Source organism: Xiphophorus maculatus, chromosome 8 (genome assembly GCF_002775205.1).
Source record: "Xiphophorus maculatus strain JP 163 A chromosome 8, X_maculatus-5.0-male, whole genome shotgun sequence".
In the NCBI taxonomy this organism is placed as follows: domain Eukaryota; kingdom Metazoa; phylum Chordata; class Actinopteri; order Cyprinodontiformes; family Poeciliidae; genus Xiphophorus; species Xiphophorus maculatus.
The window spans coordinates 17,624,399-17,648,076 of NC_036450.1; the positions used below are offsets into that span (position 1 = coordinate 17,624,399).

The window sequence follows — 23,678 nt, forward strand, 5'->3', positions numbered from 1 at the left end:
TCTTTTGTGGATCTAATCTTTTCAATCCCTCTAGGATTACTTCAAGATCAAAGATATTTATGAACCATCTGAATTTCTAGACTATGAATTTAGCTCACATGTTGACCTGCTGACATTTTCTCTACAGTCAACGAAGAGTTGACATTTCTTATTCTGAAGACATGCTTTGACATCTATCGTATGGTTCAGATACTCATGTGTGTGTGTTTTTTTTGTTGTGATAACCTTTGTGATGAGGCTGGAGGTTGAGAGGTAGAGCAGTTGCCCAGCCATGTGAAAATCATTGGATGCTCCCTGACCCTTATTAAGTAACTGAAACTCACACTGCACACAATTATGAGTTATCATTGGGAAAAAAAGCATCTGCTACATAAGAAATCACTTTCCTAAAAATGTTGATTTTTGCTGCCACCGAGCCATGGATCTAACTTGTCTAATATTTTAGGCAAACAACCAACATGTACAAGCTAAATGAATAATTTTCCCCTGTTATACTTGACATCTGTTGATTTTGAATGTAGAACATTGCTTCTCTTTATTTTCACCTCATAACGATCTTAGGTCAGAACAGACTGGTACAGAAATATCCATAATTTAATTCTGTCTGTTTTTATACACTTTATTTGACTGACACCATTGTACAACAGGGTCCTTCTTTGCAACTCTTCTGAATGAGTTAGACCATGGTAATGGATGCAAATGTGAAGACAAACCTAGTAGGACATCCATCCAACTATCCAACCATCCATCCATCCATCTTCTACACACATTAATCCTCGCAGGGTAACACATAGATTGGTGCAAATAACCACACATTCACTCCTAAGGTCACATAGGAGAAACAATTGACCTAACAGTCATGTGTTTGGACCGTGGGAAGAAGCTGGAGTACTCAGAGAAAACTGAAATGGGAAGAAGATTCAAGCTCCATGCAGAACGATTCCAGGTCCGGATTTAAACTTAAGACCTTCTTGCTTTGAGAGTTATAATTGAAGTTAGTTGGACACCTAAGAAAATTAAGGCTGCACCGCCTTCAAGGTACAGCTGCCAGTCTTGGGAGCTTGACAGCTGCAGATCTGGGGAGAAGCTATTCTTCAAAGGCGACGTAAGGTCCACCCAGCTCAATCGTTGCTGCCCCTTTAAAATTTTCTAAAATTTAATGGATGTTTTTTTTTTAAATATTTGAACTATGAAAGATGTACACACTGTTAAAGTTGAAACAATGTTTTCAAATAATTTATGATGGATTGCTTTCCTACAACAAAAACCTAGTCAAATCGAAAGGGATTTATAGATGTCAGAAGAGCTACAGTATTAATGTGGAAAATGCTAAACTAAATGGGTCAGCAAGTGGTCTGTTTATAACATAATCATGACATAGACTATCTCAGCTGCACATTTATGTTAGGATTTACAGAACAGATTAGTCTGACATCCTTGCATGGCTCCAAATGATTTTTCTGCATGCAAAGTACTTTCCACATGCAGGGTACATTTGGACATTGGACACAAATTCATTCTTACCTGGAGGCCCTGGGGAACCTGGAGGTCCTGGTAAAAATACAGATGATGTCATAATTTTCTCATTCGTCATCTGCACAGGGACATCAGCACTATTTGATAGCAAGGCCATCTTAGAAAAGAGACGGAACAATAAACATAAATGCTGGTAAGAATTGATTAGGGAATATACGATACCTTGATGGGGTATTTGTTTCTTATATTCAGTGCATTTTGTCCTTAAATGTTTCATATTAAAGGTCTGTACCCTAAAAAATTACAGGGAAATTATATACTGTAGAGATAACATCATGTAAAACTTTGCTACAACTATAAACCCTGCCAAAAGATGAAAGTGGATCTTGTAGCTGCACCACGTAACAAACCATGACCAAAACAGATGGAGGCAAGGCAACACATCTGCATTATGGAGCATGACCAGGACAGTCCCCACTCTGTATTGTAAGCAGCATCCTTGGAAATGGTTGTCTTTGATCTGTGTAACATCTTGTAGACTTGGCAGTCCCAGTTGGGTAATAAGTAGAACATCTTGATATGCTGCAAGAGTTTATTTTAGGATTCAGAACTCCTGCAAGATTTTGAAGTTTTCTGTGAGTTTGCATTCAAATACAAACAGAAAAAATTACAGATATATCCTTATAGGGATGTCTTTTTGAATTCACTTTACAGCATATCTCCTTCACTAGAAAGCTTACTTAATCTAACCCTACACCACACCTTTACTTTAACTGGAACTCTTTAGAAAATTGTGTCACTACTGTGCATTCTGCTTTGGTAATTGCCGGCGATTCAAAATAAAATTACTGAAGTTCATTTTGATTACCATGGGTTAAAGCTACAAACACAAAATCAGTTTCTCAGAAATATAAATTAAATCAATCTTGCATAACCCTGATGCATCAGCTGGCTGTTCACATAGTCCTGATATAAACATACTCATGGAGAGTTGATTGGAAGGAAAAAGGATGGTGGAAAAAAGACACACAAGCTGAATCATGAAATTAAAAAACATTTGGACGTTATTTTAAAGTATTGAAATAAACATGCATTTATTGCTCCCCACAATGATGCACACAAAATGGGTGAAGCTGTGGCTTACTCGTTGAAATCAGATGACTTTGAGTGGACAAACTGGTGTTTTAAAATGTGTATTATAACATCCCTGTAATTACTACCATATAATAATATCCTTCAGCTTATGTTGTAAACTTACATAGTAATCAGCAAAGACAACATTTTTCATGATGTTTTCTTAATATATGCTGAACTGTATATATGCAGCATGGAAAGACCACACAGCTGGAAGCAATACATCATATGTTACAGTGCTGAGTGTTGAACGCTGCTACTGACAGACACATGCTCAGAAAGGTTCAGACGTCTGTAGTAACACAGATGGACATGTTAACTCCACAGCTGACTTTTGTATCAACTTCCACCCAACTCATCTATAGGATCACTGCATCAGCCTGCTATTCGCCAAGGATTTTTTAAAGTGTTTTCTTTTTATTAGGTTATAAACTGCATTGATGGACCTCCTGAGAGCTGTTAATATGTACCTGCAGTCATTTCTGCAATACTGTTGGGAGTATGCTTCAGCTAAATCAAAATCCTTAACAGGTATTTTTTGTCTGAACTTTTTGGCTACTAACTCTAAAGTGTATTGCAAAACAAGTGCTGATGTATTGGATGAAAAAAAAAGTAGACTCCAATTTTTACTTTTGCCAGACAAATGTTTCTCTTCTGTTGTCCCATACCTTCTGCTTAAGCTGCAGCACTGCCATCTTGATCTGGAGGAAGTCTTCACATGTGGCAGAGCAAGTTCCAGCATTCATTAAATTATCACATTTCTCAAAGAGATGAACTGCTGGGAAATTGGAAAAAAAGTACTTGAGTTACTTGGACATGGAAACATGGACACAGAAAAATCATATAATGTATAAAAAATATATAACAAAAAAAAACATTTCATGAAAATGTAGCCAGATGAGTTCACTCACGAAGTTAAAAATATCTAGAAAGATCAGAATAAAGATGAAAAATTGCAGTCTTAAACTCTTACCCCCAGTTTTTTCACTGCTGCCACCTTCCTGAAACTCCAACCCTGACTGTAGCTACTCTACACTAATTCAAAATAAAAACTTTGACAGAAGAATGGTCACATGTTAAAATTAACATTTCAGTTTAGCTCATGACAAGCATAAGCTGTTGCTTAACTGGGTGCATAAACATTGTTCATCTTAACTAACGGAGTTTGTCTGTACAATGGATGGGTGCAAATGTCTGAATGTGATTTCTCTCCCCTAAATTACAAAGCAGCAGGACATGAAGCATGGTCATAATTTCACACACCACACTTTTGTACTGCTTAGCATGTTCTGAAATGTTATAGTAGGTAATGGAAGACACTCTCCTGGGAGGAAGTAGCAAATCTGCAGGCCTTCACTGCTTCATTGGCAAGTAAATCTGGGGCAGAAAAGATGTTTTTATCGCCTGGACGTTTTGTGTTTTCTTCACATGTATCCAGCAAAATGAGAAGACCAGGAGTCAAAGAACCAGCCGCGTGTTTGGGTGGCTGAACTGTTTTGACATGCACAAGAGGCAGTGATGTCTAATGACTACCAGGTGTCTATGTTTGTAGTGCCCCCTCCCTTCTCTTTCTCTATTGCCCTCCAAAAACACTATGGAGCCTTCTCCACATTGCTGTTTGATGTGAATAATGAGAAGATGTGTACGCTCACCTCTCTCCCCTTTGGTGCAAGTCTTCCCATCATCTTCTAGGAAATAGCCTTTCTCACACTCACACCTAAAACTTCCTGCGGTGTTGATGCAGATCTGAGAGCAGGCGCTCATGTTTTTGTCGGCACATTCATCAATGTCTGCATGTTGAAGTGCAAGAATGGAGTTAGCCAGCAAATGAAAAGAAAATGTTGTCTAAAGTACATCCACTTAACATGCTTGCATTCAGCAAAATAAAATGCTATGAAAGTATAGTACTTTAACTTAGCAACTTAGATTTTTTTAAGTATTGAAATTTAGGGAAGAGTGTTTGGTTAGAGTAGGAATTTCTGAACTTTAAGGCATATAAAAAAAACTCGGGATTTCAAAGCATTTGAAACAGTAACATATTTCCCAATTTGTAATGTTTTTAAAACTAAGCAAATATTGGACAGATAAGACTAAATAAATTTATTACCTCCGAGTTGATGTTTAATGTTAGGCAACTTAATATTATGTTACAGTGAAGCAATGTTTTTAAAGACATTCTTTATTCTTGAGATAAGAAAACAAGTCCTTACTATCACAAAGTAAAACAGTTGGATGTGATACAAAAACCTCTACAAGAAATTGGATAGCAAAAAAATAAATAAATCCAAAGATCTAGTCATGCCTTTTTGACTACTACAATGTCACTCTCTTGTTGTTTAGAATTACATATTTTAAGAGTTGTTAAACCCCACATTATGGTTAAACTTCCTCCACTGCTAAATTTGACCAGATTGTTTATCTCCAAAAATGCCCCAAGAAGGATGCATTATAAACCACAATGCACAAAGTCTTCAGTCATTTAGACAATAATGAGACATATTACAGAATCACTCACATTGATTTTAGCTCTGCATTTAATACCAAAATTCACTAGACTGTCTGGATTCAGAGCATCCTGACTAAGAGACAACAGGCAGCTTGTATTGCAGTATCGGTAAGAGTTAAGTGGTTGGTTCATTGATGTTCACATTGGTATCATCAAACATCAGAGAATTTTTTAACGCCTAAAGAATATCCCCTTTATTATTTTTGCTGTGGATTGTTAGGTCTTACCCAGACAGTAGGGCTTCTCCCGGTTTCTGTGGCGTTCACGGTCATAACGGTAACCTAAGTAACAAGTACACACTACTCGGCCAAAATGGTCTGTACACTGCTGCTCACAGGGGGCGCCAGCGCACACATCATAATCTAGAACAAAAGGATGATAGGGTGACAAAATACAGCTTTATTACAAGTAACAGATGATACTGAAAATGATCAGACACTAGTAAACCCAAAAACTTAGGATATTTTTGGCAGGATCCTGAAAAGTGACATCCAAACTGTTTTTCCTACCTTCAGGAATGCACTGGCCCATTACAAACCTGAAGCCCTTGCAGCATTTCCTCCTGTAAGATATCAAATTTACTTTGCTGGAAATATTTACAAAGAGAAATATGATCAGAAAGAAAATAGAAGCACTATCATAGCAGTGCCTGATGGTTCCATTCACATTTCTGCTGGTTTTCATGTGTTTATGTTTTGTAATTTTTTAATCTCAGAGATTAAAGTAAGGCTGCACAGTGGAGCAGTTGGTAGCACTGTTGCCTTGCAGCAAGAAGGTCCTTTGTTTGATTCCCGGCCCGGGGTCTTTCTGCACAGAGTTTGCATGTTCTCCCTGTGCATGCGTGGGTTCTCTTCGGGTACACCAGCTTCCTCCCACAGTCCAAAAACATGACTGTTAGGTTAATTGGTCTCTCTAAATTCTCCCTAGGTGTGAGTGTGTGTACATGGTTGTTTGTCCTGTCTGTTTCTGTGTTGCCCTGTAACCTGACTGGAACGTTAGCTGGAGATAGGCTCCAGCACCCTTCCTGACCCCACTAGGGACAAAGGTGTTAGAAAATGGAGGGATGGAGATTAAAGTAGAAATGAAATAACCTTTAGTTTTTTCAGCCTACAACATCAGACCCTTGGTGCTGGGATGAGACTATTAAAATATCCATGTAAGCTTCTGCATTAAAAGCTCTGGGTTGTGAATGCCTGATCAAAGAGAGAGCAAACAGAATTTTAAGCATATTTCTCTGCTTAAAAAAAGGGGGAATAAAATCAATTGTGTGTCAGATCTCCTTATTTGACAAGGTGCTCAGTAGGTAGTCGTGTTAAGAACAGAGCCTTTTTTTTATCCTGTCACATGTTACAGAAATTAAACATACCATACTGTGAAAACATACCGAGATTGACAGCTTGTTTAGTTTGGCACAGTGGTTGTCACCGATTAAATTTTGAGCAGGCATAACACCAACTCTAGAAATAAAACTGTCATCAATCATGACAAATTAGCAGATCCAATTACTTGTCTGCTGATGATCTGACATTTCCAGGTGAGTAATTATGTTTCATTTAATTGAGCAATTGTAGAATGACAATGAATAATTATTGTGACCTAAAGGATCTTTTCCTTGAGCGAGAAGGTATGCAGTTGAAACCTATATTGATCCTTATATGTATAAAGCTGTGAGCACCAATAATATTCTTGGAGATTACAACAAAGGGTAAAAGAAGATTAAACTTGAATTGAAAGAGTGAACAGCTTTGATGCTTATAGGTCTTTATGCTATTGTCCTCTTTTACCAAACTGGATTGACAATATTCTCCTGCACTTTAAGAAAGGATGTGATTCAATCAAAAATAATTAATTAGGATAAGCACTTCATTCAAATCTGCCCATATGATCGTGTATATTTATACATTTTCTTGCATTATACTAATTTGTGCTTATTTACTTGTGGTTACAGCTGACTGTGTTGAGTAACAATAGTTATTTTTCCTCCATTAGGAAATCATAGCCAGGAGAGACCAAAATGAGAATTCCTTGGTGATTTGTTCAGTCATTGGACTTTAATGTATCATTACATTATCTTTTGGGGGCATTTTATGTGAAATGATCAATTGTCAATCTGCTCTTAGACTAAATTTGTTTGTTGAGGAGTCACATGATCCAATGCTTCTTAAGATATTTTGGCCTACTTTTGTTTAGGGGATTGTTCATACCTGGGTGTGGTTTGATAACTACAACAAAAAACGTAGTTAATCATTTAATTTTTGGTTTTTGCAAAGGGGTTTGATTGGCGTGGATAGATTATGTACCTTAACCATCTGAAACTAATGTTTATATTTGCTCTCTTTGTCTTTTTTCATGATATTAACATTTGTTTGAAACATTTTCATTGGACATATCAAACACAGAAACAGCATATACGGAAATCTTTACTCTCCTTAGAAGTTTTTTTTTTTTTAGTTTGTCAAATACTTTACTTACCATCAGTTCTTTCCATTAAATCATTTATTGCAGTATTTTATCACCATGAGTCATATCATCAGGAGCTTCTATAATTTTGTTTGAACTCATTCCAGCAGAAAAGTGCTAACAGGTGCTGCTTTAACACACATCACAAAAGAATCCAATCAGACTCTGAAGTCATCACTAGTCATTACTATTAAAGTGCAGTGATAGTCTTTGAATAAACCGTAATACTAAGCAGCTTTATTCAACAGCACTAATGATAATAGCACCATTCATTAAGATTTTTATGTCTACAACAAGAAGACATTTAAATGTAATTAAAATACTGCGTTTCTGCAAATTAGCTGCAGGAATAAAGACGGTAGAGCTGTTATTTAACAAATACAAATGTTGACATGATGGTATGGATGGAGGTCATGTACTTTTACTTTTTAATTTCAAAAGGTGAAAATTGTCGAGGTTCACTCACACCCACACATACTTGCCAGATGATTGCACCATAGACAAAGTCACATAACATCAAATAAATAATTGAACAATCATTTTAATTGAAAGAGATAATGTCCCATAAGAATAAGTAAGACAGAATGTGTAATTTGTAGGGAAGATAATTAAACAAGCCAAAGTGCTGAGTGCTCCGATGCCCAGTGACATCACCGGAGCCAAAACTTTCAACAGCTTTTAAGTTTCACCTTTACACCCCTGGAGTCATTAGCTTTTCATGTTCTGTGTTTAATATTATTGCTCAGCAAATAGCAGTAAGAAAGTATTATATATGTGGACCCCAAGTCAGAGTTGACTTTGAATGTGTGACCCACTCTTTCTAAGTCAGCATCATCCCCATGAGGACTGAATGCACTTTTAGCAAATAATCAACTTAGCAAAAACAAACAGGGTTAGCTTAAAAATCAAGATGAAAACAAACATCTATATCCGGTTCCAAAAGATCACAAAAGAGACAAAAGCATCCCAGGGAAACTGGATCCAAATCTGTGGGGGAAGTACATTTTTGTTGGACTTTATGTTTATTACATTATTACTCAGAGAAATAGTATCTTTGAGATGTTCTTATAGGATTGTGTTGTTTCTCAATACATCACTACAAAGACAAGTTTAAATTGGTTTGATTACTTTGCAAATTGCAGAACTTTTTAATGCAATAATAACACTATCTTTTAATTTTATTAGGCTGGATCTTTCCATTGGCAATAATTGATTTAATTTTAAATTGCTATTACCCTTTGGCTAACCTTCTGCACATATGTGACACACACTTGTGTCTAAATTAAAACAGAAATTAGACAGTAGCAACATGAAATGTACGTGACGGTAAAACAACAGCATGATTAAAACTGGTGTGAAGGTCAGTGCATCACGCAACTAATTAGACACTACTGGACCCTGGAAATATATAATTTATACAGAAAGACCACAAAACAAGAAACGTGTCAAGTTGGGCAAAATTATGTAGCTACTTTTAGCCTAAACCAAAAGGTCATCAATTAGCAAAGAAAGTCTGTCTGCAATTTAATCTCAACATAGATACAGCTTCAAATGTTTGTTAGAGAGGGTTAACCCTAACCCTTAATCAAACAATCATCCAAATACAAAAAGAGAATGGCACCACTGCACTGCCACTACATAAAAGATTGCTATTAAAAAACAGAAATTTGCTGTCTTCATGTCAAAAAATGTGAAATATTTACCAGTATCAATATTTTTTCAGTCAATGAACTAAACATCTCACTGGGGGGTTAAAATTAAGAAACATTTCATGTCAGAACCACAACAACAAAAGCAGAAAAAACAAAAAAACAAACAAAAAATAAATAAAGAAACCAAACTGTAATATCCAGAGCTTTTGAACCTTTGCGAATAGCTAAAAATAAAATCCTGTTTATTCATCAACTTCATGCCAATGAGCAAACAAACGCAAAACACGTGGATTTCATTCATATTCATAAGTTAAAGAACAAGATTTCCCAAATGCCTTCATGACACTTTTCTCCAAGAATATCAATGAGCCATGTTTGCAAGGTCACACATCTGCACGCCCAGGAAGGGCATGTTGTGACTGACATTTACTTTCAGACAGAAAGCCCTGCACTTGTTCAGTGTTCAGAGCATCACAGAAAATCTGTTTGTTTTGCCACCTGTGCCTTTTCTCACCCTAAAGGTTATTACATTTTGCCAGTGACACGGATCACTTTACACCAGCCGCTTGAAATCTAGACATAAGCTAGTCTGACCTCAGTTGCCTGGGGTGAAGCATAAGCACTTTAATCACCTTATAAACAGAGACTCTGAAACAACATGCTGAACCAGCCTGGCCCCAGTTTGTCTTAACCAGAACTTGGTAATTCCTGCTGACACACAACTCAAAGTGGTGGAGTCCACTGAATTTATTTAAAGCAGAAATCAGATCTGGATGAAAAGGTTCAGAACCGATTTGGACAAGCATGTTCTTATTTCTAAGAATTAAAAATCTAAGAGATTTCACACACAGACACACAGCTGTGAGACAACACAAGCAATCCCCATAGAGGCTTATTGGTGTAGCCATTTATACACAAAAACATGTCTGCATTCCACACATCAGACGATGTTTTTTGTAGCTTCTAACAACTGTTTCCACCAGATCAATGTTTTTACACTGGATCTAAAAGAAAACACCATAAAGTACTTAGGAAATGATTTTTCTGTAACAAATAGTGTTTTCAGTTCACCAACTTGAATTTAACATGAACGAATCAATGGTGCGGAAGTGGAGGAAGCAACAGCTGATCATTTTGGGAATGAACGGAGTTTTCAGAATGCTGGTTTGTAATCTATTAATAAAGTTTGACTGACTTATCTGACTATTTTGTTGACATTCCCTTTAGCACAGTTCCATCTAATGGATGCATAACGTAACCCCAGCCTCTACTGTAGCGTCTATTCTATGCGCCTTATAATGCGGTGCGCCTTATATATGAAAAAAGTTTTAAAATAGGCCATTCACTGAAGGTGCGCCTTATAATGTGGTGTGCCTTATAGTGCGGAAAATACGGTATGTGCAAATTCCTGATAGTCATCAATAATATGGCTTTGTTAAAGCAAATTATCATTGTAGTCGGTGAAATGTGAGAAATTGAAAACAAGTTACTCAGAAAGGTCAAACTATTCTGAATATTTATGAATCTCTAGGTAAAAATGAGTGTATTTTCCATCAGCTGTAACCAACTGCAGCCAGATGTAAGCAGAACAATGCAATAAATATGAAAATTTAAAATGGCTTTCCACTAAAAGAGCTACAATAAATACTTCACAAGCTAACCATGCACCTAAGATCTGAGAGCCTTAGCAAATAGCTTTAGTGTAAATTAAACTATTTGCTAGCCATGCTACCATTAATTTTCATACCATTAATTTTAAAATGGCATGAAAAACTATAATCTATCAAATCAAAATCCAAACCATTTGAAAGAAAATGTTCACATCATACTCTAAATTATTATTATGTGTTGTTTTAAATTATTCCAAAGGTTTATGGCATTGCCATTTTTTCTGCATGCAAGATACTGAGATCGGTTTTGGCTAAGTGTGATGTAAAACCTCAAATGAACAGCATATTTGCACAAAACCATCAATAAAATCAGATGCTTCCTCAGCAAGAGTGACTGCCTAAGTTCTTTTTCAGCATTTTCCAAATGTTGATAGAACATTCAGTCTGTCCATTACTGGCAAAGTCATGCACCCTAAAACTTTGTCACAAATGAAAAGATCTGTTTAAAAGTTACAGCGTTGTGGACCTGGCAAGGATATAAGAACAACATGTGCCCCATCTATCTTAATAAAATAAAAAAAAAAAACACAATTGAGAGAATTATTACTTGCTACATGTTGACAGAAATAATGTTGGCAATTTAGCAATCGGCCAACATGACATGAAAAATTATAGCAGGTATTGCAAATCCTAACATTGATGAAGCAAACCATTGCCAATTGTGGTTATGAGGAAATGATAAAGAGTAGAAAGAGCAGTCTGACAATATTTATTATCTATTTTTAAACCACATTCCTTGTACGTTTTAGATGCTGCTTGATAAGCTACAAGATTTCTTAAGAGATTGCCGGTTGCTCAGGCAAATACAAGGAGAGACAGAATTTCCCCTAACAGAACAAATGGAGGTATTTTTATTTTTTCCCTTTGAGCCAGAGAAATCCACTTTTTGCCTTGAACTTTTCACTTGAGATACAATTTAACGTGACAGTTTAGCTGCTGCTCAGCCTGTTCTGCACTGCTAAAATACCATCTGGGTATGATATCATGATATACAGAAAAAAACTGATGCATGTCCCCATCTGTTCAAACTAAATGAAACACTAAAACAAGTGATAAAGGAAACAAAAAGAACAATAAGCAGATATACTGTGGTGAAAATGAATTGAATATGTCAAGGTTTTTCCTGGTGAATATATTTCTAATGAGGCCAATGACATGAAATTCATTCCAGATGTCAGTAACAACCTTGACAATCCACATACACAAAGAAATCAAAACATTTTAGTCCATAAATTAAGATATTTCTAATAAAATATAAGAGTATGATAATATTTTTTTAATACTTCATAGAAAAGTCCTTTTTTTTGAAAACCATATTTTTCAAGATTCCACCTGTATGGAGAAACTTGATGTGTTGCTATTGCATAATATGGTCTATTAATCTGCCTTTCCATGGTATCTTACGTTGCATTCTGGGGTAACTGACAAGAAGCTTTAATTTCCTTGTCTGAAACCAACTGAGAATTGACTTGGCTGTGCATTTGGGATCATTATCTTGCTGAGAAATCCACTCTGGTTTTACCTTCAGTCCTCAGATCCTGATGAGGACTGTATTAGCATTTTTTCCATCCAGTCGTTTTTCAATCACATTGAATCTGCCATTACCATATGCAGAACAACAAACCACATCATGATGTACCCACCTCCAAACTCCCCTTTGTGCTTTATAGTGTGTTGAATGGGGCAATTTCTCCTTTGAACAGGAGTTGAGAAATGACAGAATTAGATTTTGATCTAATCTGGCCAAACTATATTATTCAGAGAAGCCATTGCGTCTGAGTGAATTACTTAGTTTTAATGGAAAAACTGCACAAGTCCAAGACTTTCTGAAGAACTCTGTCAGTGGTCATTAGGTCTTGGACAGCCTTTAGGACTTTTATTCAAACTCCTCTGCAAGACAAGCTTTCAACTTCCAGATTTTGGACCTAAAAAATCTGGATTTTTGAAGGATTTATTGGTTGCAAACTTGTGGCTTTGCAACAATAAATGTGCTTGAGAGAGCACTTTGATTGCACCCACTATTGGATTTGGATTATGTGACATGATGATGAAAAAGCTTTTTATAGGCCATCAGTTAAGAAGTAACTAGCCTGATAAGCAGTAGAATTGCTTTTTCAATTCTACTTTTTTGACTTTGACTTTTTAGCTATTTATTTGGCTTGCTATGCCTTTTAACAGCTTTTTGTGAGTTTCATGCTGTTCTGTATCATTTCATGTTATTACACTTACAGTAACACACACCCTTATTTGAATTGATTTCCTTGGTGAGAATTACATGACAGAAAAGTTCTGTTGCTTGTCTAAAGTAGACTAAAATGCAAGCTGGGATCCAAGAGGTAAATAATGAAAAGAGTTTTATTAAAGAAGATAAAACACAACTTACAAACTGGGGAGAGAACACAGAGAGCCAGGGTACACAGAGACCTGGTAATATAGAGGAAATAAAACCAATAAGTAAGGTGTGAGACAAAGAGAAGAAGTTAAATATCAGGAGTGTGATTGTTGGACCATTGACCAGGACTCATTACTGAGTGCAGCTGAGAAGGTAGAGAAGAAGGCAGACACAGTGGAGCAAGAGGAAGTAAACACTAACAGCGGAGCTGGGAAAACATAAATCTACAAACAAAAGAAATTAAAATCATGATATATCTTAAGTAACTAAGTAAATCTAAAATAAAGCACACACAAGGCATATTTAATCAAAACAAATAAAACAAAACACATAAGAAATTATCAAAACTATAAACCCAAGAGAAACTCTCATGAAAAACAAGAAACTGACAAAAAAAAGTTCAATGCTTAACTTCCCAGATGAATTAAATTCCTCACACCTATGTGTGAAACAAATGCAGTTAAAGTACATCCAAATCCACATATTCGAGAGTCAATGACGACCTGTAAAACCTTTTGGTTTGAATGCTTGTTCTGGGAATTCACAGCACAAAATCTGATAGATCAAGTCAAAAGCTTCAATTGCATGCCAAAAGAGTGTCAACATTGTGTCACTTATTGGTTGTCAAGATAAACAGGAGATAAGGTTGAGCAACACATCTGTGATTCCAGAGTTAAACATATCAACATCACATTTGCAGAGACACAGCTGCCAGTGAAGAATCCAAAGAAACAGTCCCTTGACAAAAAAGACTCAGCACAGTGAATACGTTGTCTGAATGCCTGAATACCTTTGCGTGTCCCAAAACTCCAGACTCTAAAAACCTTGGAAAGGTCACCTGCTCAGCTAAAAATACATCACTCAGAAATGGATAAAGGATTTTACTATGTGATGTTTTTGGTATAAGCAGACCTTTAGAAAAATAGCTAAAGTCTCTGCTAAAACAAACTGATAGTTGAAATTCTCTTTCAAGTGTTGGTATCTTCAGTGATGTTACAGTAATGATTACAGACATATGTCTTGGCATGGGATATGATGAAACTTGATTCCAAAGAAAATTATTATTTTATATCTGTTTAGTGAAGCTAGCCTATTCTAACTGCAACCTGCTGTAGAGATGAAAGTCAGCCCAGTTGTTTAACAACTTCCACAAAAATACATCCTCCAACAGTGATTCTCAACATGGGGTCACAGTGCAATACAATTTTCACTGAATAGAAGCTGACAAAATTAGATTTGTGCATGCAAAACATTAACAGACTTACTGAGTACAGTCTCAAAAGGCATCTGTGAAGATTTAAGTCAATACAACTCTGCTGACAGACCTACCATTAAAACATATGTGTGTTTCTAAGAATTTTAAAATAGAAACTGAATAGAAAGAACAATAACAAATCTTTCTCAACCTTTTGGATATACCCAAATGATTAATTTTACTCTAAGAAAACAACTTTGTTGCAGTAGAATTGCTTGATAATTCTACTGCAGAATAAAACACAAGCAGGTCCTGAATTGAACATTTGATCTAAGTTGAAATAGATAGTTGAGCCTATCTGCTGTTGAATCAGATGCCTCTTGTCTTCCTCTTGACCATATATCACTTATTGTCTGAGGAGTTAGAATATTGTTGTCTGACACCTAAAGTCAGGTCAGATTGTTGGAAACCAAGGTCAGGTGGTCAGGCACTCTGATACCTGACCACCTGACCCTACCATAAAATAAAATCAATATCTTTACAAAGCCTGTCAGCAGAACATGGTGATATCCTGGTAGACCAGTGTGCTGAATTTAGACTTGAGAAAACACAGTGGACCAAATCATCGCAAATCATCACTCATTGTGAAAACTTCACACTGGACTTCAAGCACTATGGATTTGGTGCCTCTCCAATCTTTATCAATACAATTGAATCTTGATTTCCAAATGAACTGTAAACTTTACTTTCATCTAAAAAGAAAACTTTGGACTGAGAAACAGTGCAGTCCTTTTTCTCCTTTCTACAGGTAAAACGATTCTGATTCGTCAAGCTCTGGAGTGGCTTATCACAAGGAATGTGTCAATTGTAGTTCTTGTAGTCCACATCTCTCAAATGGGCTTTGCCCCACAAATCTTTGTTTGTGCTCATTTACTTTCCACAATAAACCTCCAGTAAATCCACTTTCACACAGCACATAAGCAGTTTCTATAATGACCATTTGTGGCTTATCTTCTAAATGGAAAGTATAAGTCACTGTCTAATCAACAGTTGTCAAGTCAGAAGTTTCCTTTCATTTCAGGATCAGAAACATCTTATACACATATTTAAAGAAGTTTTATACAGAGTTTTAACAACTTTAATGTCAAATAAACATCACTTTGTTTTACAGACTTAAAATCAAGTGATGTGAATAAAGGGGGCATTAACTACAAAGATCATTTGGAAATGAATGGTAGGCTAAACTGAAACCTTCCCCCCAAAAAACAAACTATTTAATCTTTTACCTGATGAAGGGCAACATGTTCTTGTCACATAAAACCTTGCTTCTCCCTTGATAATGAACTGTTTTAGGAAATTTCTCTGAGTGCACACTGTTCTTAGAGAGAAATAAGAACAACGTGCACTCAGAGAAATTAGCACTTTCCCATTTGATCAATCATTACTATAACTCACTTGTTAATGACTATTTGAACTACCCACAAAAGACATTTTACTAACCATTACAGACACACAGACCTGATAGAACAACCCAAGACAAGGCTCTTCATGGAAAAACAGAAATTATGGTTTAAAGTAGTTTAATTTTCCAGCTCAATTTATTGTTATTAATTTAAAACCTATTTTTCTCCTGCTCTTTTGCTTTAATTTCCTCTCTCCAGACACAATGGTAACATAAGGACTCGGTGAGTGAAAATCATAGCAAAAAATGTGCTGAGTGTGAAACAATACATTTTATTGCTGGGGTTTCCCTGAAACCACACAGTTGTGGTTACTCATCCAATAAATGTAAAGTTCAACATTTTGAGAGGTTCCCTCTTTTTTTTGACTAAGGGTTAAAGATTCTGATTTTCACATTTAAGTGTAAGCAATGTGGTCTACAGCAAAGTAGCAAACAACATAGGCTGACAAGCTGCACAATATATACTGCTCAAAAAAATAAAGGGAACACTTTAAGTGTGAAACACCTGTTTAAGTGTTCCCTTTATTTTTTTGAGCAGTGTATATAATTAACTCACATAAAAAGGCTTAAATAAATGGTAACTGGCACAGAGGTGACATACCTGAGATAGTTTTCCATAGATTAGTGGAGAAAGCTCTGAAGAGAAAAAGCTCAGAAGGAAGATGAAGGTTTTTATCCACACTCACTTTATTTTGATAGTTCCAAATCCCATTTATCTCACACCTTCACAGAGAGAAAGAAAGAGAGAGTAGCAAGTAATAAAACTAGTGCTGTAACTTGTTTATGCAAAGTTTACCACAAAATTTGAGCAATCATTCTCACGAAACTTAAAAGGGCAGAGTATGATTTACCCATATGAAGAACCCAACTCAAGAGATGCGACACAATCTTGATACAGTTGTTGTCTGCACAGATTCCTGTCAACTCTAAAGATAATGAAGGAACTACTGCTTGGTGTTGTTTACTAAGATTATTAACATACAAAGGGAGACAATTTTTTATAGTTTCTAAACATGTAGTATAAACTACATGTTTAGAAAACTTAAATTAGTAATCCCCGACTTCCTGTTTCCCATGGGCATACAGTGCTTTTAAAAAACTAATTGCTTTCTTACAGATTTGCTCTCTTTTTGATTTTTGTCATGGTGAAATGTTTCATATTTGAAATGAATTTCAATATCAGACAAAACTTGAGTAAATACAGGGTGGACCTTTTTAATGATTATTTTATTAATGGAAAAAATGCTGTGCATGCCTACCCGTTCCTATGGGAAAAGGTAAAGGAAAAGGTAATTGCCCTCATTGTAAAATTACTTATTAGTCATTATGTTTAATTTCACTACTCACACCAGCTCTGATTACTGCCTGACTAGACAATCAGTAAATGCCTAATCATCTGATAATATGAAGCAGGCAAAAGGTCTTATTGAGCAAAACGCAATAAAGTCCTTGACATATATTAAGTCTATAAAAAGGTTAAAAAAGCATTTATAAAACTTTAAGACTCCATAAATAAAGAGAACACAGAATAATTTTGTACTTTCCCAGAAGTGTCTAGCCATCTAGCATTACGTCAACAAGAAAGAGACAAGCGCAGCCTCCATGAGATTTTTAAGACCCAAACACTCCTGCCCAAAGAGGGCTCAAAGACCTATATGTAAGGCACATCTTACCGATCGCCAAAACTTTCCAAAATATGTTGTGTGAACTGATTAAAAAAAATTTAAAAATCACTTTTAGAATGTGTGCATCATGTTTTATCTGACATTCAACTAGCAGCATTTCAGGCATCATACAATTATCAAGCATGATGGCAAGAGTAAATATCATGGGCTGTTTTGCTGCTTTATTAAGTGGAAAACTTGCAATATCATGGTCATATTCAATAAATTAGATTTTTTTCAGCAGTGATTACAAACAGACCCATGTTTTCAAGCTTTTTTCTGCTGACTATGATGATTTTCAGCTTACAGTCAGGGAAATATGGGCATAATGAAAACTATGTTTAAGACTTGTTTACAGATTGTTAACTTCAAAATATACTACTATTGTGATGAATGAGTCTCCTTTTCCATATAACCTTTATTTTACCAGAATAAAAATCCATTGAGATTAAAAACGTTATTCAAAGCAGTGCTGGGCACTCCTTGGAGTGCATATTAAAATTTACTGTATATGACATAGAAGCATGAAATGGGCTCTCTACTAGTAAATCCAGTAAATCCTGAATTTCAAGTGTACTTGGATTATATAACAAGAAAACAATTTGCATTTAAAAGGATGCAGAAAAACAAAAAATGGTCAAAATTCAGACTAATAACCTTATAGACTGTCATAAAAAAGGATATGTGCTGTCTATTGGGAAAAAAGAGACTTATTAGTTATTAAAACAGTGCTAGCAAAAATGGTGGTATATGATAAAAAAAAGTTTGAAGCAGGATTTTCTCCCCCCCAGTGAATAAACATACTCAAAGTAAAAGGCTGAATGTTTCTAAAATGTTTGTTACAAGAATATGCTTCGGTAAAACATGATCAGAATGGTAATGTTAAAGGAGGACATTGTGTAGTTTTTATTTAAAACTACAGACCTCACTTTGGAGTCAAAAATGCCTTTACCCTCCCAGCCTGAATCAATGGAGCAGGTCATGACTCTTACTCTGAAGCTATTTCACAATTGGAGTTCCCATTTCAAACAAATCAAATATGACTGTAATTTCTTCTACTGAAGGATTTAACATCATAAACCTTACCACATTAAATCTATCTTTCTCTCTGTTTAAGTTAAGAAGCTCTCGCTGCTGTGTAAAAAAAATGAAGCTGCATTTATTACAGGCACGCGCAGGCTATTTTTGATGTTCTTGAAACTGATTCTTCAGGAAATTATTCAGAGAAACGTTGTCTGTCAAAGTAAACCACCATGAGCACTTCCATATGATACTAATGCAAACCATGCTTCATAACAAAAAAAGGCCAAGTATCACTGTTATATGTTAACTACAGAAGGGACCATGAAAAGCACTTGACTTTTACTAGAAAACAGCTGAATTTAGAAGGGACTGTAAGTAATTGAAATTCCTTGCAATTATTCACGCATGTAATATCCAAATGTCAGAGAACAATAAAACCCTGACCTTAACTCAGGCAAAGACGGCCTTTAATGCTTTAGATACTGAACTTTGCCCTGTTGTGACGTCCTGAATAGTCAATGCGTCCTTCGTGTAGTTTTGGTAAGCTGGTAAGGGTCATTACTGTTACTATTATTTGTCCATTTTAGGATAATGTTTCAAACTGTGGTTATCACAGTTGGAGAAAGTCTTAGACATGGCTCATAATATGTTCCATTTGTGATTTGTTGGTGGTAAGTGTCCACGGAAAACAGACAAAGAATATAATTTTTCAAACAAGCTTCAGAGACAATTTGAAAGATCAACCGATTCCATTCACGAACATCCCGATTCCAGAAAAAAATCCAGTAAAATCCCCTACATACCATAAGTGAATTTAAAATAATCAAACACGATGTATAAGCAGTAGTGATAGTTTGTGGACTCATTCTAAGCCACATGTGTCAAACTCCAGTCCTCAAGGACCGCTGTCCTGCAACTTTTAGATGTGCCTCTGCTGCACCACACCTGAATAGAATAATTAGGTCATTAGCAAGGCTGTGGAGAACTGATCTACACAAGGAGGAGGCAATTAAGCCATTTCCTTCCAGCATTTCGTACCTGTGGCACATCTGAAAACCGCAGGACAGCGGCCCTTGAGGACTGGAGTTTGACACCCCTGTTCTAAGCGATAAAAAACATAACAAGAAAAAGAAAAGGAGTTTGATAAAATCCGCTCTATTTGCTGCACTATGATTTGGAGGTGAGTTGTTTTTTCGCAGTTAACATTTTTAACTGAATAAACATAACCACATATAATGCACATATATAAAAATGACCTTTATATGTAGTAATGTCAGCTGTTTGGGATTTCCTTCCGTTCTTATGTCACCGTGCTTTCTGATTGGCTACCTGTCACATTCAACAGGCTGCATTCTCACTCCCAGTCAGGGAAAACCCCACAGGCTGCGATAATCGGGCCAAGACAATGTTGACACACCACCACGTAACACACCACACACTGCAGGACGTTGTAAGATTTTCGTAAAGGGAAAATCGGGGCAAAAAAGAAAAAGGCTTAAGCGGGAACACCAACATGCAGAAGAACATGCCTCTGACGGTTCCTTCCAAAATTGCCAAGTCTTGACTGGTCCGCGATAATAAAAAGGTTGGGGACCACTGCCCTAAAGCAGCAGAGATACTCGGTTGGTTATTGGCAAAGAAAAACTTAAAAATCAAGAACTTCTGTAAAAAGAGTTGCCAAAAGTTCTGGTGTCAGCTAATTTAAAATGATTGCTAAAAAGCATTTTGGTTTACTTTGAAGAAAATATTTATTGTACATGAAAATTTTGCTCGTTGGAATCTTCTAGAGCAGGGGTGCTCAAGTCCAGTCCTCGAGACATACCATCCTGCAACTTTTAGAAGCATCCTTACTCCAACAGACGAGGATCAGCTCTAAACAGGCCTGGTAACGAGCCATTCATTTGATTCAGGTGTGTTGTAGCAGGGATGCCTCTGAAAGTTGCAGAATGGTAGCTCTCGAGGACTGGACTTGAGCACTCCTTTTCTAGAGGGAATTTTATTGGTCATCTAACATCAGGACATTCCATAGAACAGTATATTTTCCCTGCCACATACACTTTTTTCACTATTTTTAGCGCTAATAGAACCTGCCAGACCCAATGAATTGCAAAAGTATTATTGAGATGTTCATTGTCTTACCCTGTCAGTCACATTTATGAATCATTATGTGTACAAACCAATAAGGATGTGCCAGACAGCTTCAGTTGTTTTACTGTGGTGCTGTCTTATTGTTTAAAATCCCTGGACACCAATGGAGAGTTTTGTAAAGGCCCCCTTTGTTTATTTTTTGTTTCTTTTCTCATCTTGCATCCATTTAGTGACACAAATGAGAATAAATATTCTGTATTGGAAATAATTCAGCCATTTTAATGTGTGGATAATATTGTAATTCAGGTGAATAAATGTATCTATGATGTCTCAGAAGGATCAACAGAAGACCCATTGATTGCTCAGAGGATGATAGTCCAACTTTTGACATGAGTAAGTGTTTATTTGTTTGTAACTCTTGTTTATGGTGATCTGATCACAGACAAAGGTTTTAAATACCAGATGTTGATCAAGATGTCAATGTTTGGTTGTTTTTGTACTCTTGATATATTGAATCCTTATTTAAACACTGCTTATATTCAGGCACATATCTGAGATCAATATTAAAACTGGCTATATGATTTAAAACATTTATGAAGAAGAAAAAAATACAAGAAGTCTGTAAACTTGCAAATACTTCTCCTTTGTACTTTAGTCAGCGAACAGAAGTGCATTAAATACAGGCCATACAACACAGATTTGACCCTTAATTGTGGAAATAACCATTACATCAAAAAAAAAAAGTTATGCCTTTATGCTTTTCATATGTTCCAAACACATGTGGTGAATGAGGTAACTAAAATATGGGGCATGTTAGCCCACTTGAGATTTATGGTTTCCATGTTATTTTAGTGCTGAAGTGAAATGTTATACAGTGCCCAGGAGCTCCACACAAACATTTGTCAACAGTGATTAACTTAAGTTATAATTAAAATAAAGTAATGCTTCTTAATGTGTGGATTACATTACAAAGGAAAACACTCACACCTTCCTTAATGCAGAACAGAAAAAGCATAGAGTAGGAAGATGTCAGAGTAAATTAAGCAGATCTGCAAAATGCTATTCTACTACTAAAGTATAACAAAGACTTGACAGATGGACTAAAACACCGATGGTGTTGGTAATAGGGAATATTTTGAAAATGAACTGTAAGTGACTCAAGTATAATGTAATTCAGCAGTAAATGAGCATAGTTCTCAAGGGAGGGAGAAACATCTGCACTGTTAAGAACCACCAAACATGAGCTGCCACTTCAAAAATCTCTTATTAACATTGAATGCTCCATCTGTTTACAATTTGAAAATGACTGATATATAGAGATGTGTGTTCACTGGTGCAAGTAAAACATATCCGTTAGCTATAAATGCTGTCCTTTAGGGCTGATAAATTAGATGCTTTTAATTTTCTCTAATGGGAATTTAAATTAAGTCTTCAAAAATCCAAGCTAGAAATGAAAACGAAAAGGATTTGCTGTTGTGAGTTTGACGAACAACTGCTATACAAATATAATTCTGTGCCAATTGTAACTATAGTTCAATGTGTTTCTAATAAAAGGCCTAATAGTAGATTAAAAGAAAAAGCTAAAAGCAACAAAGAAATAGTCTTGGATACACAGAGTAAGAGCTCAGAGGCAGAAAAACCGCAGTCTGAATACTACTTATCACTGCATCACCTAACCACTGCAAAACCATAGCATGACCAAAACGTGACCACACAACAGTTCTTGATGGAAAGAAACAGATGGTTTTGGGAGAGTCAGCCAAAAGAAACAAGAGTGGGTTTTTCAGAAACCAAAATACCTTAAAAAAATGTTGAGTAGTAATTTAAAGTAAGGATAAGTGCCCGTGACTTTAAAGGTTTAAGCTGAATGTGAAACAGGGCATGGAAGGTCTTAAAATGATCAGCCAGATCTTACAAATCATTTTGTGCAAGTTGTATGACCTTTAAGTGGTTTCCAAGCATATATCATGGTCAGAACAGTGGAAACAGATATTCAGCAGGAAAAAGCAGAGACACAGCTCCTAATCCATTACATCCGTAATGCCTTTCTACAGAAGTGTCTGCATGTTGAATATTTCAGACAATTCCTCCAGATAATTTATACCTTAAGTCCGAGGTTGAAAATGCTGAAAAAACTCCTGGCTGTAAGGCATGCTGGGAAGCATTTTAATCTCTATGGAAAAACATGTTTTATTATCAGAACGTTTCCGAAATGCAAACAGATGAGACAAAGCAGCAAGTGAAAAAAAAAAAAAAATCAAATTACACTTTCTATATTGTGATGCCAAAAAGAGTTTGATAAGAATCGGAACATTTGAAGACAAAATTATGTTTCTAAAAATGAACACACAAAAGCAAAGCAATAGAAAAAGGTCTCTCATTTGTTATTCGTAACATAGTGGACGGTATAATAAGAATATGCTATAGTGAAAGGATTTAAAATTCAGATTTCTGTTAAAAAATAAATTAGGAGTAATAAAAAAATCCATATGGCTGAAGAGACAGGGTTTTTGATTGTGTTTGTGCTGTACATGAATCACCAGAGAATGCTCTTTAACACTATTATGTCCTCCCCTGCTTTGAACATAATATTTTACACTCCATGATATCTAACTTAGAGCAGAGGAAGAATGAGTTGCTGGTTCATCTTTTAACCCTCCCTGCAGTCCTAAGAGGACCCCGTGTGCACTTTTTACCATGTTCATGGTCCTGGCGGGGTCACATATGCGATTTTACAAGTTGTTTTTGTGTGTGGGGACGGGACACCCCCATCGAATCCTCATTGTTCAACCATGATATCTGCCTCACTCTTCCTGAGCATCAAGCTAGGACTGCGAGGGGCTTAAGGCCTTTAACTCAGTATGACTAAAGAGCTACTTCCCACTCAATGTATAGTAGAATCTAATTTCATGCTAAAAGTAGACTACAAAATAGCACCCCTTTTAGACAAAACGTT

At 36.0% G+C, this 23,678-nt stretch overlaps 1 protein-coding gene across 2 annotated transcripts in view; it reads right to left on the minus strand.

Moving 5' to 3' along the window:
* ccbe1 (collagen and calcium binding EGF domains 1) overlaps positions 1-23,678 on the minus strand; it is a 40,853-nt gene that overhangs the window by 9,486 nt on the left and 7,689 nt on the right. The window contains exons 3-7 of one of the 2 annotated variants that reach the window (XM_023337699.1): positions 5,626-5,678; positions 5,344-5,478; positions 4,263-4,400; positions 3,279-3,385; positions 1,525-1,633 (exon numbers count right to left, since the gene is read on the minus strand). In XM_023337699.1, the coding sequence (XP_023193467.1) occupies positions 1,525-1,633; positions 3,279-3,385; positions 4,263-4,400; positions 5,344-5,478; positions 5,626-5,678 (542 nt within the window). Of the gene's footprint in view, positions 1-1,524; positions 1,634-3,278; positions 3,389-4,262; positions 4,401-5,343; positions 5,479-5,625; positions 5,679-23,678 lie in introns of both variants that reach the window. The other variant, XM_014468655.2, reaches the window with a different exon arrangement.